This window comes from Octopus bimaculoides, chromosome 5 (genome assembly GCF_046866305.1).
Source record: "Octopus bimaculoides isolate indiv1 chromosome 5, ASM4686630v1, whole genome shotgun sequence".
In the NCBI taxonomy this organism is placed as follows: domain Eukaryota; kingdom Metazoa; phylum Mollusca; class Cephalopoda; order Octopoda; family Octopodidae; genus Octopus; species Octopus bimaculoides.
This window is the reverse complement of record NC_142932.1, coordinates 66,271,734-66,288,817: the sequence shown is the minus strand read 5'-3', so window position 1 is coordinate 66,288,817 and position 17,084 is coordinate 66,271,734. Positions and strand designations below refer to the sequence as shown.

The 17,084-nt window shown below is 40.3% G+C and overlaps 1 protein-coding gene across 2 annotated transcripts in view; it reads right to left on the bottom strand.

The window, feature by feature from the left end:
• LOC106878674 (uncharacterized) overlaps positions 1-9,221 on the bottom strand; it is a 133,683-nt gene extending 124,462 nt beyond the window's left edge. Inside the window, exon 1 of one of the 2 annotated variants that reach the window (XM_014927959.3) lies at positions 9,022-9,221. Coding sequence is in view for 1 of the 2 variants with exons in the window: in XM_089352360.1 (XP_089208486.1) it covers positions 8,179-8,323 (145 nt within the window). In the remaining variant the exon portion in view is untranslated. Of the gene's footprint in view, positions 1-8,178; positions 8,689-9,021 lie in introns of those variants that run through there. The other variant, XM_089352360.1, reaches the window with a different exon arrangement.
• Between the last annotated feature and the right edge of the window lie 7,863 nt (positions 9,222-17,084).

Here is a 17,084-nt window from a genome sequence, read left to right as displayed (position 1 = left end):
GCATAAGGTTTCGAACACCAAAAATTTGTTACAGGTTATATCTTCCCACAATCTCAGGTTTTGGGATTCATCTATAGACAGCCATCCTAGTCATAATCATAATATTAGTAATGTTCAAACCTGTAGCAATAATAATTACTCCAACAATTTAACACACACAAATGATGGCATTAATCAGTTAGATATTAGTATAGGTAGTATGTCCAATATTGGGAATCACATAATTATCTGTAACAATAATAAGATTAGCAATAAGACTAACATCTCGGAATTAAATCCTAATAGAATCAGGTTTTTGAGTGCGAATTCAAGGACCAAAAATGTAGTGTATCAATGCAAGGTAACTTCTAACACTGAAGTCTCATACTATGTAGGTAGTTCATCGACACAGGTATCCAAGAGAATCTCGAATCATTATTCGTCGTTTAGAGATAGAAATAAAGCTAGCACTACTGGCCTTAGTAAATTTATTTGGGAACTGAAGGATTGCAATAAGCAATTCTCTCTGGAATGGTCCCTACTGGCCACCTCAGTTCCCTATGACAAAGGGAGGGAATTCTGCCCTCTTTGTAACTTGGAGCTTTTTTATATCCTGTTCTCCAAGAATCGCCTAGTTAACCAAATCACTCAGAGGGCGTACCACTGTCAGCACTTCAAGAAACATACCTTCTTTTATTACCGTTAGCCCCATCATTCCTACTAGGTTAGGTTTCAAGCATTATTATTATTATAGTTATTATCATTACAATTTTTTTTTTTTTTTTTTTTACTAATATCCTATGAATAATTTCCACTTCTTCATCCACCACAACTTGCCTTTTCCCCTTCTATAGTTGATTAATTTTTTCCTTCCCAGTAATTACGGCTAAGGCTACCTTGTATCACCAGCTGCTTTGACTTAGATCTGACCTTCTCCTTATTAGCATGTATATTGTTATTATTATTATTATTTCTCAGCAAACACCCTGTACTTCGGTTTTACATTGATTAGCGCTAACATAAGTATATTAATATATAACAGGGTAATGGCATTTCATTTATCATGTTTATGTTCTTCGCTTCAAATCAGTATGTTATTAATCTTAATATTTTTTATAATCTTAAACAAAACACATGTGTATGTATATGTGTACATATATGCATACGTGTGTTTGTGAGTGTGTGTGTGTGTGGGGGTGGGCGTGTGTGTGTGTATGGGTGCATGTGTGTATGTATATGTATATGTATATATATATATATATATATACATATACATAAGTGTATATATATATATACATGTATATGTGTGTGTGTATGTGCATGTGTGTATAAGTATGGGTGTGTGTGTGTGGGTGTTTGCATGTTTGTATATATACAGGAATGTATGTATATATACAGGTACGCAAGTATAGGTGTGCGTGTGTGTGCATATGTATATGTGAAGGTTTCTGTATGGGTGTGTGTGTGTATGTGTATGGGTGTGCGTGTGTATTTGTATGGGTGTATGTGTGTGAATGGGTATGTATACATAAGTATATGTATATATGCATATGTATGTGTGTGTACATGTACGAGCACGGGGCGTGTGTGTGTGTGTATGGGTGCATGTGTGTATGTATATGTATGTATATATATATATATATATATATATACATATATGTAGGTGTATATACATATAGACATCTATGTGTGTTTGTGTATGAACATGTGTGCGTATGTATGTGTGTGCGTGTGTGGGTATTTGCATGTTTGTATATATACAGGAATGTATGTATACATACAGGTACGTATGTATAGGTGAGCGTGTGTGTGCATATGTATATGTGAAGGCTTCTGTATGGGTGTATACATGTATGAGTATGGGTGTATGTGTGTGTATGGGTATGTATACATAAGTATATGTATATGTGTATATACATGTGTGTGTACATGTGCGTGCACGCACGTGTTTGTACACATGTATATGCGCGCACGCACACACATATTTAAACCTTCACTAGACTACGATGTTTCATTTACTTTCAATTTTATTTACTTTTTCGCTACATATTAATATGTCATTGGGTTCCCTCATATGATGTACTACCTTAGTTCCCTCCCTTCCTCCCCCTTTTTTGACTCAACTATTAGCTCTCTCTAATTTAACAGAACTACAACATATTTATCTCCCCATATTTAAATAACTCTCTGAGTTTAACCTTTAGCATCACATCAAAAACACCGTCCCTTTATATCTCTATGTAAACTAGCATTCTTATTCCTAAAGCCCATGGAATAATATCGTTGACCCCTTTATATCTCTATGTAAACAAGCCGTCTAACGGTCACTGACCATGTAACATCTCTGCTCGTAAGTTACCCCATCATTTCGTTTTTGTCTTGCTATTACATGTTTTATTATGAACTCCCTGAAGAGAAATAAATGAGGAACCCCAACAGCTCTTTCTTCTTTGTGAAAGAACTATCATTATATATATATATATATATATATATATATATATATATATATATATATATATATTAAACGTAAATTGAAAACAGAACACAAAGGATATCACAGTACACGTGTTTCAAGCTTTATACACAATCTGTCATTACATCAGTAGGATCTTTGTGATTTGACGGGCAACATTTTTTTATGTAGTGTTTTTGGTACCGAAACACTTTCAAACTTCGAATACTTGTATATTTTGTGTTACAGAACAGATAAAAAATTTTGTATTCTAAGTTATTTCATGTAAAAAATTGTCGTATTTCGGTAATTTCAACCAATCACTGACGTCTATTGAGGTGAAAACAATTACGCCGGGGAATGTAAACAACGGTGTTACGGGATTTTTCCCCTTGAATAAAATTAGTGCCGTTGTTTGTCAACAAAAACTATCTATTGTCAACAACAACTATCAGTGGTATATATTTCGTTTGTTACTGTTATTCATGACATCGTTCGTGCGTTTGTACTGGTTTTAGCTTTAGGGTTTTAGGGTTAGGGTTCGGGTTTTAGAGTTAGGGTTAGTTTTAGGATTACGGTTAGGGTTATGATTATTTTTGCCACAACCTTAACTCTAACCCTATAACTCATAACCATAACCCTAACCCTAAAACCCGAACACTAACCCTAAAACCCTAAACCCTTACTAGGGAATAATGATATAATTAAACAGGGAATAACACACTTGACACCGAACAGCACTAACTGTATTCAGCTGAATAGACGTCAGTGATTGGTTGAAATTACAGAAATACGACAACTTTAACATGAAATAACTTGCGATGTACAATTTTTTGTTAAGAAGGTTAAGAGAAGAAGTTGTTTTATATGACACATTCTACCAGTGTCCCAAGTTTGAAAGTGTTTCGTTAAGAAAACAAGTGTTGCCCGTCAAATCACAAAGATCCCATCAGTATATATTGTTGATATAAAGGATGGTTTAAAGCTATCTTCAGCCGCAAACATTTTCAGTCCCAAGATTACATCACAAAGGAAGAAGAAAGAGAAAAAGAAAAAGTCCACTTAGTATTATCCATTATAATAGGTTTATCCTTTAAACTGTTATAACTGCATAAATGTTCGTTGGATTTCAGAAATCTTCCCATACTGTACCACAATTCAGCATAGAGTGAATATTAAATAGATTGTATTGTATTTAACTAGCGTGTATAAGATAGAAAGAGAAGATCAAAAATAGAAATAAAGTAAAAGTTAAAGAATAAAAAAATCTACGGGACAACCTGCTGAGGGCCACTGACCAGATCTGTGGATGGTGCAAAGTCCCCTCTTGACCCAAAGTAAAGTGGTGGTGGAACAATGTGGTTGACAGGGCTATTAGACAAAAGAAACAGGCTTGGAAGGACTGGAAGAACGGTGGTAGCAGGGAATTGTATCAGACTGCCAGAAGGGAAGCTAAGCGACAGGTTTATTTAGCCAGAGGGGAAGCAGATAAGAAAAAATTTGCCAATGTTCTGCGCCATGAGGACCAAAGACTTGAGGTATTTCGTGTTGCAAGAAAGTGTGTGAGAGAGAATAGTGATGTCGTGGGAGAGAAATGTGTTCGCATGGATGATGGTATGCTTGCACTAAACGAAAGGTTGCTCAATAAAGAGAATGAATGGGAGGAAGAGAGTCTGCCGAATGTCAACCCAACAGAGGGACCAGCGATTCGAGTTGACAGTACCATGGTAGATAAAGCAATTAAGAGTATGAAGACAGGGAAAGCCCCCGGCCCATCAGGAATCACTGCAGAGATGCTCAAAATATCAGGCAGTGTCGGCTATAGCCTAGTAACCCGTATTACGAACCAGGTGATACACGAAGGAGTCATACCCAATGACTGGTGTAGCAGCACCATAGTCAACTGCTACAAAGGTAAAGGTGACGCTTTAGATACAAATAATTACAGAGGCATCAAGTTATTGGATCAGGCAATGAAGGTCACGGAGAGGGTCATAGCCCAACTAATTAGGGAGAGAGTCAGTTTAGATGAGATGCAGTTTGGGTTTGTGCCAGGGAAAAGCACCACTGATGCTATATTTCTGGTAAGACAGCTGCAGGAGAAATACCTAGCCAAGGATAAACCTCTGTACCTGGCTTTCGTTGACATGGAGAAAGCCTTTGACAGGGTACCCCGATCCCTTATCTGGTGGTCAATGAAGAAACTAGGGATAGAAGAATGGTTAGTGAGAGCTGTGCGAGCCATGTACAGAGACGCTGTCAGTAAGGTGAGGGTTGGCAACGAGTACAGTGAAGAATTCCGGGTAGAGGTAGGAGTCCACCAACGTTCAGTCCTCAGCCCCCTCCTATTTATCATAGTCCTCCAGGCGATAACACAAGAATTCAAGACAGGATGCCCCTGGGAGCTCCTCTATGTTGATGACCTTGCACTAATTGCTGAATCACTATCAGAACTAGAAGATAGGTTTCAGGTGTGGAAGCAGGGACTAGAATCGAAGGGCCTTAGGGTCAACCTAGCTAAAACCAAAGTTCTAATAAGTAGGAAGGTAGAAAAATCACAAACACCTTCAGGTAGATGGCCCTGCTCGATCTGTAGAAAAGGTGTAGGAAGAAACTCTATAAGATGTACTCAGTGCAAGCTATGGACACATAAGAGGTGCAGCAATATCAAAGGAAGGTTAACTAGGAAGTTAGTTTTTGTATGTGGCAGATGTTCAGGTGCAATAAACACTGAAAATATGCAGAAAACAACTTCTGTCTCATTCCAGAGAGAAAAACTAGAGATAGTTGATAGTTTCCGCTATCTGGGTGACCAACTTAGTAGTGGGGGTGGGTGCGCTGAAAGTGTAGCTGCTAGAATAAGAATAGCCTGGGCAAAGTTCAGAGAGCTCTTACCTCTGCTGGTGACAAGGGGCCTCTCGCTCAGAGTAAAAGACAGACTGTATGACACATGTGTACGAACAGCCATGCTTCATGGCAGTCAAACATGGGCTGTGACTGCTGAGGACATGTGTAAGCTCACAAGGAATGAAGCCAGTATACTCCGATGGATGAGTAATGTCAGTGTGCATACTAGACAGAGTGTTAGTACCTTGAGAGAAAAGTTGAACCTAAGAAGCATCAGTTGTGGTGTGCAAGAGAGACGATTGCGCTGGTATGGTCATGTAGCGAGAATGGATGAGGATAGCTGTGTGAAAAAGTGCCACACCCTAGCAGTTGAGGAAACCTGTGGAAGAGGTAGACCCAGGAAGACCAGGGATGAGGTGTTGAGGCACAATCTTCGAACATTGGGCCTCACCGAAGCGTTGACTTCTGACCGAGACCTTTGGAAATATGCTGTGTGTAAGAAGACCCGGCAAGCCAAGTGAGACCTAAATCCAAGGCCTCTTCCAGGGGTGTAGCCAGCCCACTTATGCGTACCTTTCCTTCATTGGACACTAAACTCCGCTTGCGAAGACCTGCTGAGGCAAGTGAAATCGAAATTGAACTAAATTCGACGACTGGCACCCATGCCAACGTAGTCTCCTTCATTGGATACAAAACTCGGCTTGCGAAGACCTGTCAGGGCAAGCGAAAGCGAAATCGTGGTGGCACCTGTGCCCAGCGTCGCCTTCTTGGCACGTGTAAAGACATTCGAGCGAGTTCATTGCCAGTGCCGCCGGACTGGCTAATGTGCAGGTGTCATTATATGTCATTGGGCAACTTCTCCTATATTCCTATTTTAATTGTTTAGGGATTGCTATATGAAGTTAAAAGAGTCTAGGTTTCTGTCCACTAACAAATACTAGTATAATATTGTTATAAACATTGACGTAATTAGTGTTAGCTAATATGACCTTTGTGTATTGTAATGTTATTCGAAATTTTAGAGCCAGTGACTAAATTATTTAGATATTTTCTCTATAAGATTAGAGACCTCGGATTATTAAATATGTGTGTCAGAATCTAACTCGGTGAAAGTAAACTGAATAATTAAGTGGTTAGGGGTAAGTCCAGGATTTGTTAATTCAATGTCTGAATAGTGGCAGGAGGGATCAGATGAGGGAATTACCAATGAGAGAAGATCATGAAGTGATTTGAAATTAAAAGTGGGGACTTAAGGCTTATAGTATTTAAAGGTTTTAACTAGTTTATGCATACAAGTTGGTTTGAATTCTGATCTCTTATTAATTAGCTTGTCCTTTTCAGGGAACCTAATGATTTTCAATAGTTCTAAGGAACATAACTGGCAACCGGTTCTATTATTTATATAGGTTGCTGCCGATCCAACTATATTCCACCAGAATATGTGATGCAGAGCCTAGCTGTAGTCAAATAAAATTAATGTTAGTGCTCAATAAGTAAGAGGTGGGTGGGGGTAATAAATTTCAATTATGGGCAGGGAGTAATTGATTATAGTGAAGAAAAGCAAGCAAGACAAGTTAAGGCCAACATTTCCAAGAACACCAACAATCCCCATTTTGTATTTATCTTAATTATTGGTTAAAATGATATCAAGGACTGAACAGGGTAGAGTGTGATTGCAGTAAGAAGGCATTGTTGAGTGGTGACGAGGGATCTGTATGTCTAAGCTCCCCACCACCTCCAACCCTCAGCCATGAGGCTGAGCATATTTGTTCATTCATTCAAGAAGAAATTGTATTTCAAACTTCAAATATTATCAATCAAGCAAACTAACATACTATAATTGAGACACCTAAATCTTTAGAGGTCGGATTTGATAGCGAATAACGAGAATTGGGGTGTATGTGGTTGTCCTGGATGCTAGAAACAATAGCCAAACCGCTCTCAAATCACACCATACTGTCTTAAATAAGGAAAGAACACATTTGATAGTGTTGTCTTACAATCCACCTTAGGATAGTAAAGCCACGGCTCGTGTCTTTGATTACAGGTTTGCTCAAATACGACTGACCTGTAGTTACACAAATCTCGTCCTCTTATTTCAAACAACAGAAGACTGCCGTGAAAACCCGCCATTACAATCTCTAAGGTTTAAAATAACCCAAATTGAAAGAGAAATATTAAAACAGGGGATAACTAAAGAATTAGTAAAGTGCAGTAGATTTAGTTACGATCCTTTACGTTTCGAGTTCAATTCCTGCCGAGGTCAACGATAAAAATGTGGCCTAGAACCTCAATAATGAGGAACCTCAGCGAATAAGAGAAAAAATATCATAAATAAAACCGTTTTCTCTTTAAATCAAAGATGTCTTTTTTTTTACCATAATTATATTAACTTTGATTTAATTTGCTAATTAGATTATCAACAGATTAATGTTATCCCCCTCATAATTTGGACGTAAATATTAAAAAAGCTACTCGTAATTGCCAAATATTTTTCATGTTTGTTGTTATTTAGTCCCCCGTCAACCCTAAATAAACAAATCAAAGACACTCCAGCCATGACCATCAAAGATTACATTATTCAATGAGTGGTAGGTAAGACGGTAGTGTGGTTTCAGGAAAATTTGACTGTTATTTCTAGCAAGTCAGGCAACTGTCAAGGACTTACTATTAATAATTTTAATAATAAATCATGAATTTTATACAATAAAAGAAATTATGATAATACAATAAAAAGAATTCTGCGTAAATGAAAAGAATTTGTACATTTTTAGAGATCAATTGGAAAGTCTTTCCGAGCATATTCCGTACCCTTTAAAAAACATATTTTGATATAAACAAAAATAGATTTTTTTTTCTCAGGTCTCCCTGCAATTATTATTAGAAAGAGGGAGACTTACTTGGTAAAGAGTAACTTGGAAGAAGTTCCGAACTGGAATCAGATGGTAGTTTGTGACATTGAACTTGAGAATTAAGGATAATCCAGAAGATTAGTATCAGTAACTGAGATGTCTTAAATATGTCATCAGAAGGTACCATATCCATATCGATATTGATTATGGCAAACTTTTTGTTAATAACGTAACAGCGACTAAATAATAATAATTATTATTATTATTATTATTACTATTATAGTGAATTATGTATATATATCGTGTAACAACGTGTTGCTAATATAAACAATTATATGTTGTTGTGTTTACACTAGCAACTGTCTAAATAATTGTTCTTTTGGGTCGTAATCATTATTGCTTTTCTATTTAGCAATGAACATAGTTTATCGTTGATGATGGTGGTGATATTGCATTGGACGTGAATAAATGAAAGCAGACAACGAGGAGACATGAAAACAAACGTTGCCAAGAACATACTTTTGTTACCTCTCCGTCTCTCCCTCTCTCTTCCTACCTCCCTCTTTCTCTTCTTTACACACGCACACACAATCTCCTTTCACACATACACCTATTGTCGCTCTCTTCTTTCGCGCTTACATCCATACCTACTTTTTCTCACGTAGACTTAATGTAATTAATGTAGTAAACCAAATGGGAGGAAACAGTTTTTGACGCCCGCTTCAGAATATAATCCAAAACAACGAACTTCGTTGAGTGTTCCATCATGTTTTGGGGTTATTTAAATACGTAGATTGTTGCTATGTTGTCTACTTTTATATTACATGGAGTTGTCAGTAATAAAGTTTGTTTACTGGTTAGTGGTTAGTGGAACAGAAAAACGAAACTTACTTTGGTCCCTGATCAGTATTAAGTATAAGTAACAAGCATAATCCTTCCGATTGACTCACTTCAACACCGGCTCCCTTCAGTCACTGATTGCAGTTGTTCAACCAATTAAGAATAAAGTCTGGCCAACGTAGGATTGAAGTTGAATAAGCAAGTGACATGTAACTCTAGTAGAGAGGCCACGAATATATGTAGGTAGACCTTTAGAGAGTGGAGGCAGATGAGAGGGGTTTCTACAATTATAGATTTGAAGTCAGCCAATCTACAGCTTCATGTGGACAAAACGTTGTGGAAATAATAGCTGGTGAAGTTCAGGAGGTAAGATGTACTGCTTGACCCTGTTCGAATTTCAACTGAACTGTGTCAAAGATCATAGTCACAATTCTCAAGATGATACTGGGAAAGGTGGACAGACTGAAAGGAGTTCCTAACTCCTACATAGATGACATCTTGGTGGACAAGGCAATGGTGACAACAGCAAAAGTGATGGATAATCTGAAGAGGTTCAGGTAGGTTGCAAAACAACTAGAATCTATAGTGGGAGTGAGGCTGAGGGGAGATAGGTCAGATGAGCTGGTGTTTCAGAGAGAAAATGAAAGTCTGGACTTGAAGGATGATTTGAGTAATTGAGGTCTGTTTCCAAATGTGCAGATAACTAGTGTGCTATTACCCTATTGTTGGGTAACTCTGAACAACATGTAGCTGTGTGAAGAGGAGAACAGCTGGAGTCAGTTGAAGACAGAAAGTTGGAAAGAGAACAGTTGTAATGAAGAAAGATATCTTGGAGAGGGTTAGAAAGGAGGATCCAGTGAGAAGAAATTTGGTATGCGTCTGTAGCAAGACCTAGAATTAAAACCTTGCAAACCTGGTAGCTGGTTCCAGTCCACACTTGAGTCAGATGATGTTCCCTGATAACTGACCAATCAGCTAGCAGAAATATCATGCCATACAGTAAAACATTCCATGAGTTTTTAGAAGTTCCCACACTTTGTGTGGTTATAAAAGCCACCAGAGAACACATATTCTCACTTCTTACCAAAAACAAGCCAGTGAGCAACTAGCTTTTATAATGTCAAGTTTTCCTTTCCTGAAACTCAGCCTGGAGTAGAAAGGAGTTCTTCAATTATGATGAACAAACACTATTCCTGCAATATACAGAAGTATATTGCAAAAACCTACAAAAATTTTTATGTATACATGTAAATATTGTACATTAAATCAATAAGAATAAATATGTATTTAAACAACAATGGTTATGTCTTTATATGGAATAACACACAGCTGTAAACAACATACTAAAGATGTCTACTCCTATTCAACGATGACCTAACTGTCTAAGTCAGAGAGAGGTCTTGTATGGTGTGATGCTAGTAGCATATCAATGGGGATTGTCCTAGAAATAAGTGAAGTTGTGACAGAGGATGCAGCTTAGCTAAGAAAATGTAGTTAAACTGGATGCCATGTTGAAGGGAATAAATTTAGTTTAGACAGGGTTCCAAATCTAAACTGTACTTGGGTGAGTGAGATCCCTAATTTACCTATGAGAAGAGAATCTGAACAGAGCGATAGAGATGATTGTAAAACAATGCCTGGGGATCCTAGGAGAGTTAATCAAAGAATTTAACCTGCAGCTGTGAATAATACTTGTACTTTCAGAGAAAACTGAAGATGCCCTTACTGGGGTGAGGAAAATGTGGATGGGGTGCCAGAGGATTTAGAGAGGGTACTGAATCCAGAGTGCTGATTGGAAAATCTGGAGGATCTGAAGCTAAAGAGAAACCATGACGTGTATCATATAGGGATGATTAGAACAATATTTTTGACCAGAAGTGTTAACCCTGATGTTACAAGGGAGAGTGTTTGGAAGGTGGTTAGAAGTTGGGACAGGTGTCAGTCAATCAACCAAGTGTGCATGAAAGGGGAGAGACATGAGTGAGAAGTTATTGGAAGTGGTTGGCAGTAGATGTAATGCATCCAAAGGTTGTAGCTCATCCTGATTGCAGTTATAGACAAGTAGTTATACAGAGGGAGATTAGAGCAGAGGCTGCAGTTGAAATTATTAGACTTCAGAACAAAAGTTTTGGAGAGGGGCCGAGTTATTGAGATGCTGATAGATAAAAGTAGTGTTTTGTTCAGGGTCACTGAGAGAGATGGTGGATAACTGGAATTTGTATTTTAAAACTACATACAGGCTAAGTAGAAATGGAATCATAGAAAGATGCCATTGAACAATCAAACTACAACCAAAAGAGGACATACCTCCCAGATGGAGGTATATTCTGGTGCAACATGTAGCATCCATCAGGCCAGGTAGAGAAGTTAGTGCTTTAGAGTGCCATATTCTAGTGTGAGTGAAGACATCCAAGCAGAGTACTTACAACTGCTTAGATCAGTGATGAGGTTTAGGTAAAGCCACACAATACATGTTGTACCTTCTAGTGGGGAAAAGAATAGGTGAGGATATCATATCACACTGAATATCCATAGAGCCAAACATTCCTTCTACTTTGTTCTTGCAGTGTAACCTACTGCTTCTTTCTCCTGTGATTGATAAGAAGCAATTGTTTTTCCTGTTAGCCTAAAAAAAATATCATATCTATCTACGAGGGTAAGTCAAAAAGTAATGCCATTTTGTTTAGGACAAGTTTAATTAGCAACACAGGAATATGTATCATACATCAAAAGGAAGCTGGTCCTCTGTGGATCACATCCCAACTTCTCAACATAGTCACTTTTTCTCTCAATAGCAATGTTCCACCTTTGCTGGGAAGGATGACTTCCCTTTGCAAATACCGAAAGGGCACAGATGTGTGTCAATAGCCAGCTGGAGGAGATGTTCTCCTGGGGCTAAAAGCAAGAGTAACATTCACCCTTAGGGTTTAGCCACATTTAAGTGGCAAATATACTTCACATTGTCGTGCAGTTACTGTTTATACCTCGTTCAGAGATTTAACATTGCTTGTTTTCACTTTTTTGAGATCAGTGAATATTCGTCACTGGAAAAAGTATATAGGTATTTGCATTGGGATGCCTTCGCATTGAAGATCGGCTTTTACGTCTTTATTGTTGCTACCCTTGTTAATGTGAGTTTGTTCTTTAGTTACTTATTTGTTAATATTTTTGTTGAATAATTTATTTGGACTGTTTTTTGGTGAACTGTTTTACAGTTATTTTCACCCTACGGGGCAGAAAATTTCTACTTTCTTGTGAACTGTTTTACAGTTATTTTCGCCCTCTGGGGCAGAAAATTTCTGTTTTCTGTTAACCTTTATAGGTTATTTTGAAAGATTATTTTTCTTGTCATTTGTGACAAGTTCTTTGTATTCATTATGGAATTTGAATTATCTTCAAAATCTGATTTTCCCGAGATGGGAGAAGGAAAAAAAGTTGTTGCACCAAAGTTTTTCAGACGCCGTAGGCGGTAACGTAATTGAACTAGAAGTAGCAATGGAGAAACTCTTCCAGTTCAGAAACTTAATAGAGAAAACTGGTGAAGTGACAAAACTGGTACCGCCCCCTGAAACTATCGAAGCCATACGAAAAAACCCCATAGTTTATAAAGTTTATAACATAAAAGAAAAAAAAATAATAGACGTAAAAAATGAAATTGTAGAACGTTGCTTGTCACCAATATGGAACAAGATTCGCTACGTTAGCCGAGGAGTGAGAAGCGCTATAATAGAAGCCCACTTCGAGTCGGAGAGCTTAGTGAAGGAGGTGTCAACTCAGACATTAAAGAACACGCAGATAATGCTGCTGTCTACATACTTAGGCCGCAGAACGGCAAAAATTACTGTGGAAGAGATACCCGAGGGATTCGATGTTATGTGGGTAGCAACTGCTATAATCTATGATGTAGAGGGAAAACTAACGATATCGAGCACGAGAAAGAAAGAGGCGACGAATTGGAAAGGTCGAAATGGTCATTCAGGCAGATAATTTGACCCTAGAAAATTTACCAGATAGAGTCTTCGTGGGGGAGGGGCTTACTATTCGTGTATTGGTGGAGGGACCTAGGACAAGATGCTTTAAGTGCGGTCAGAAGGGCCACGTTCGCTCCGTCTGCACAAAAAAAAAAATGGCTAATGCCCCTCCCCAAAACGCTGTGATAAACACAGACAACAATGAGCGAGACAACACAGCAACAGCCAAAGAAAACTCGGACAAAAAAAAAACAAATTGAAAATCAAAAGGAGGAGAAAAAAAAGAATGAAAAACAAAATAAAAATGAAAAAGAGGAGGAAAAAAACCAAACAAATGAAAATGAAATGGAATTCACGACTGTCACACATAAAAGGAAAAAAATCTAATACCCTGGACTCCCCACCCCAAACAAAAAAAAAATTAATAATACTGACGAACAACATAAAAAAATTCCCCAATCCTACCCTGCTGGCACTACGTTGATAGGCCAACATTTTGCCATCCCCCACCCACCAACGTTAAAAGGACTTAAAAACACAGACAAAATAGTGGCTTTCAATGCCAAAAATGAGAAGGTGGTTCGCCTCATCAAGGCACACCACCGAATTAAAACTTTCAAAGTTACGGACAGCGAAGTGAGATACACAAAAATCAGCGAGGAGGAATGGAGAGAAAAACTCCTCCAAGAAGTAGTCAAAGAACATTTAATTAAAGATGTCACCCAGGAGGTGATATCTGGAAAGCTGGTTATTAGCCCGGCAGTTACACCAACCCAGAGCCCGGTGGCAACGCCGGTGAAAAGCCCAGCAGCTATAGGGAGTGCTGAGGAAGCAGGCAGACACGAACTATCATGCTCCCTCTAACAACTGTAAGTAAATACCTTTCTTTTCTCGATGATTAAGATAGGCTGTTTAAATGTACGTGGAATGGGGTCGAGATGGAAACAGGCTTGTTTCCTGAACGACCTCACAACACATGGAATAGATGTTGCTATTGTAACCGAGTCCAAGATGAAGGGACCTCAAGCGTTCTCGCCTCTTCTGAATGGTTACAAGAAATTTATTTCTCCTAGCTGAGGAGGAGGTGCAGGCGTGGCAGTCCTTATCAGGAAGAACTTGGACTTACAGGTTAGTACTGTCTTTCTGGACCCAGAAGGTAGGCTGGTTGTCCTGGATGTGACTCATGCGAGTAAACAGTCCTTCAGGTTGGTAGCTGTCTACGCTCCTATGGATCGTAGGCAGACGGGTTTTTACCTGAATCTGGAGCACTTTCTGGTGACGTCAAAAACGGTAGTAATGGTAGGGGACTTCAACACTATTCTCGATGCACGGGTCGATAGTGTTGGCTCGACTGATAGGAAGGGGAGTCCTTGCCTCAAGGGGCTACTAGAAAGCTATAACCTAGTAGACCGTTACCGACTCAGTGAGCCAAGCGTTCCACAGTGGACTTGGAGTAATAACGATGGCTCATGCAGATCGTACTTAGATAGAGTATTCGTTAAGGACCTAGATAAGGATACTGTTAGCTGTCCACAATTCTGTATTGTACCTTACACTGATCACAAGCTTGTGACGTGTGAGGTGCATGTTGATAAGTGTCATAGACAGGGACCCGGGTACTGGAAAATGAACAAGTCTATTTTGACTTGTGAAGCTTTCCGTGCCCGGATTAAGGAGTTAGTTCAGAGAGCATTATGTGGTACCATCGTTAATAATAGATGGTGGCACGCCCTCAAAAGAGCCATTCATTTAGAGTCCATTAGATTTAGCAAACAGCTAAGTTTAGATAGGTCTAGGGTAGAGGGTGAATTAGTTAAGAACTTAGACAAGGCATTGGAATCTGGCTCCGCATCTAGAGTGTTAGCGGCGAGAACGGTCTTGTATCATCACCTCAATGCCAAGCACGAAGGTTGCAGAGTCAGAGCGAAATTACGTGCAGGGAAACGAGAAGGAATTAACGTAGCCAGATGGACACGTCGTGAGGAGTGTCAGAAGGGCAAGAAGTCCTGTATTACGTCTTTAACCGACGAACGAGGACGCAAGATCTATGGACAGGAGGAGATGCAAAAGGCTTTTCACCAGCATTTCGCTCGGTTGTTCGGGGAGAGTGGTCCGCTCGAGCGTGGGGAGGCCTTAAAGGACTTCCTGGCTGGTGGGCCTCGACTCTCGACACGTGAAGCTGGGTGCTGTGAAGGCCCGATCACTCCCGCAGAGGTAAGAGGGGTACTGGCCGAGTGCGCTGGGGAAAAGTCTCCAGGACTGGATGGTCTGCCCTACGAGTTTTATCGTTCAATGCCAGACTTGTTTGGCGACGTTCTGGCTGGCGTCTATGCAAACTGGCAGCAGAATGGGAGAATAACCAGTTCTGTGAGCCGGGGAGTTGTGACGCTGATCCAGAAGGACCCAAGCAAGGGGGATAACATTAGTAACTACAGACCCATAACTCTACTTAACGTAGAGTTGAAGATTTTGGCCAAGGTTTTAGCAAAAAGGTTGACGGCTGTCGTGGAGAAGCTTGTTGGTAAATCACAGACTTGTGCAATTCCAGGCAGGTTGATCCAAGACAATCTTCACTTTCTCCGCTACACCTTAGACAGGGTAGGGAAAATACCCTGCAAGGGAGGGGCATTGATCCATTTAGACCAAAGTAAAGCATTCAATAGGGTAGACCACCAGTATCTGGAGGCCGTCCTCGAAGCGGCTGGGCTGAGCCCTGGCTTTCGCGGCTGGATCTCTGCTATGTATAGCGGCATCAAGTCCACTGTCCAGATAAATGGTTACCTAACGGAGCCGTTTTTGATCGAGCGTTCAGTTCGTCAAGGGTGTCCCTTGTCCCTGATTCTGTATGTTTTGGCCCTGGATCAATTACTGCAGAGGCTAGAGAAGTTAGGTGGCAACCCAGATGAGATTGGATGCGGTAGATTCTCTTCTGCTTACGCGGACGACGTCACCCTCATCGTGTCTAACCAAGCACAACTACCTCATGTAGAAGTTGCTCTCTGACGATACAAAGCGGTGGCAGGAGCAAAAGTTAACAAGGATAAGTCGGTCGGTTTGTGCCTTGGCACCTGGAGGAACAAGCCGATATTGTCCAGTGTCGTCGGACACTGGACAGATGGTCCTGTTAAGTTGCTTGGAGTTTGGCTTGGTCTGGACTCCCAGACGGAGAAGAATTGGAGCGAGGTGGTGGAAAAGGTGGAGGCCATAGCACAGAGGTGGTCCGGAAGGCCTCTGTCCTTGAAGGGCAGAGCAGAGGTGGTGCAGGTGTTTATAGCATCGGTAATCACCTACCGCCTGTCCGTGCTGCCTTGCCCCGATTTTTGGCTAAGCAAGTTGGAACGACTCCTCTTCCGCGTGTTGTGGAGGGGGGGGAAGCCACTTGTGAGGTGCTCCGTGTGCTGCCAGGAACCGTTAAAGGGTGGGTTAGGGATGCCTTGGCTAATGATGCGAAGACATGCGTTGAGGCTGAGACATCTCTGGCACCACCTGGAGGGTGATAAGGTGTGGAGTCCGCTGGTGGGGAAGTTCATGCCGCGACCGGCTTCGCTGGAAACATTTGAACCCAATCTCATCAAAAGAATAAATCCGACATTATGGCAGAAGGAGTGCCGACAGGCACTCAGGCTAATCCACAAGGCGGGCAAAGCTGGCTGCGGAAATACCACCTCGGTATTCTATAGAGGGCTGGTAGAGGCAAAAAATGATGACGTCCTAGGAGGGGCTCTGGGGTTCGATGAGAACCAACTTACCAACCTGTTCAAGAAAACCTTCAAGCCGGGGTATTTGGATAATTACCAAAAATCCCTGGCTTGGCAGTGTTACAGGAACGCTTTACCTGTTCGCGATAAGTTATCTCGGCACGGAATGGCAGTGCCACCGACATGTCCGAGATGTGGGTTGGACAGGGAAACCGTCCAGCACGCTTTTGTACATTGTCGGGAACTTTCAAGTTTGATAATTTACATAGAACACGTGTTGTCGCATCTGGGACAAGTACAGCTATCGGCTGAATCCATAATAAAGATGATACCGCCAACTGGACTTTCAAAGGAAGGTGAGGCATGTTTTTACTGTACGGTTGCAGTATTGAAAGAGTGTGTTTGGAAGACTAGAATGGAACGATTAGTGACAGGGTCCTTCGTC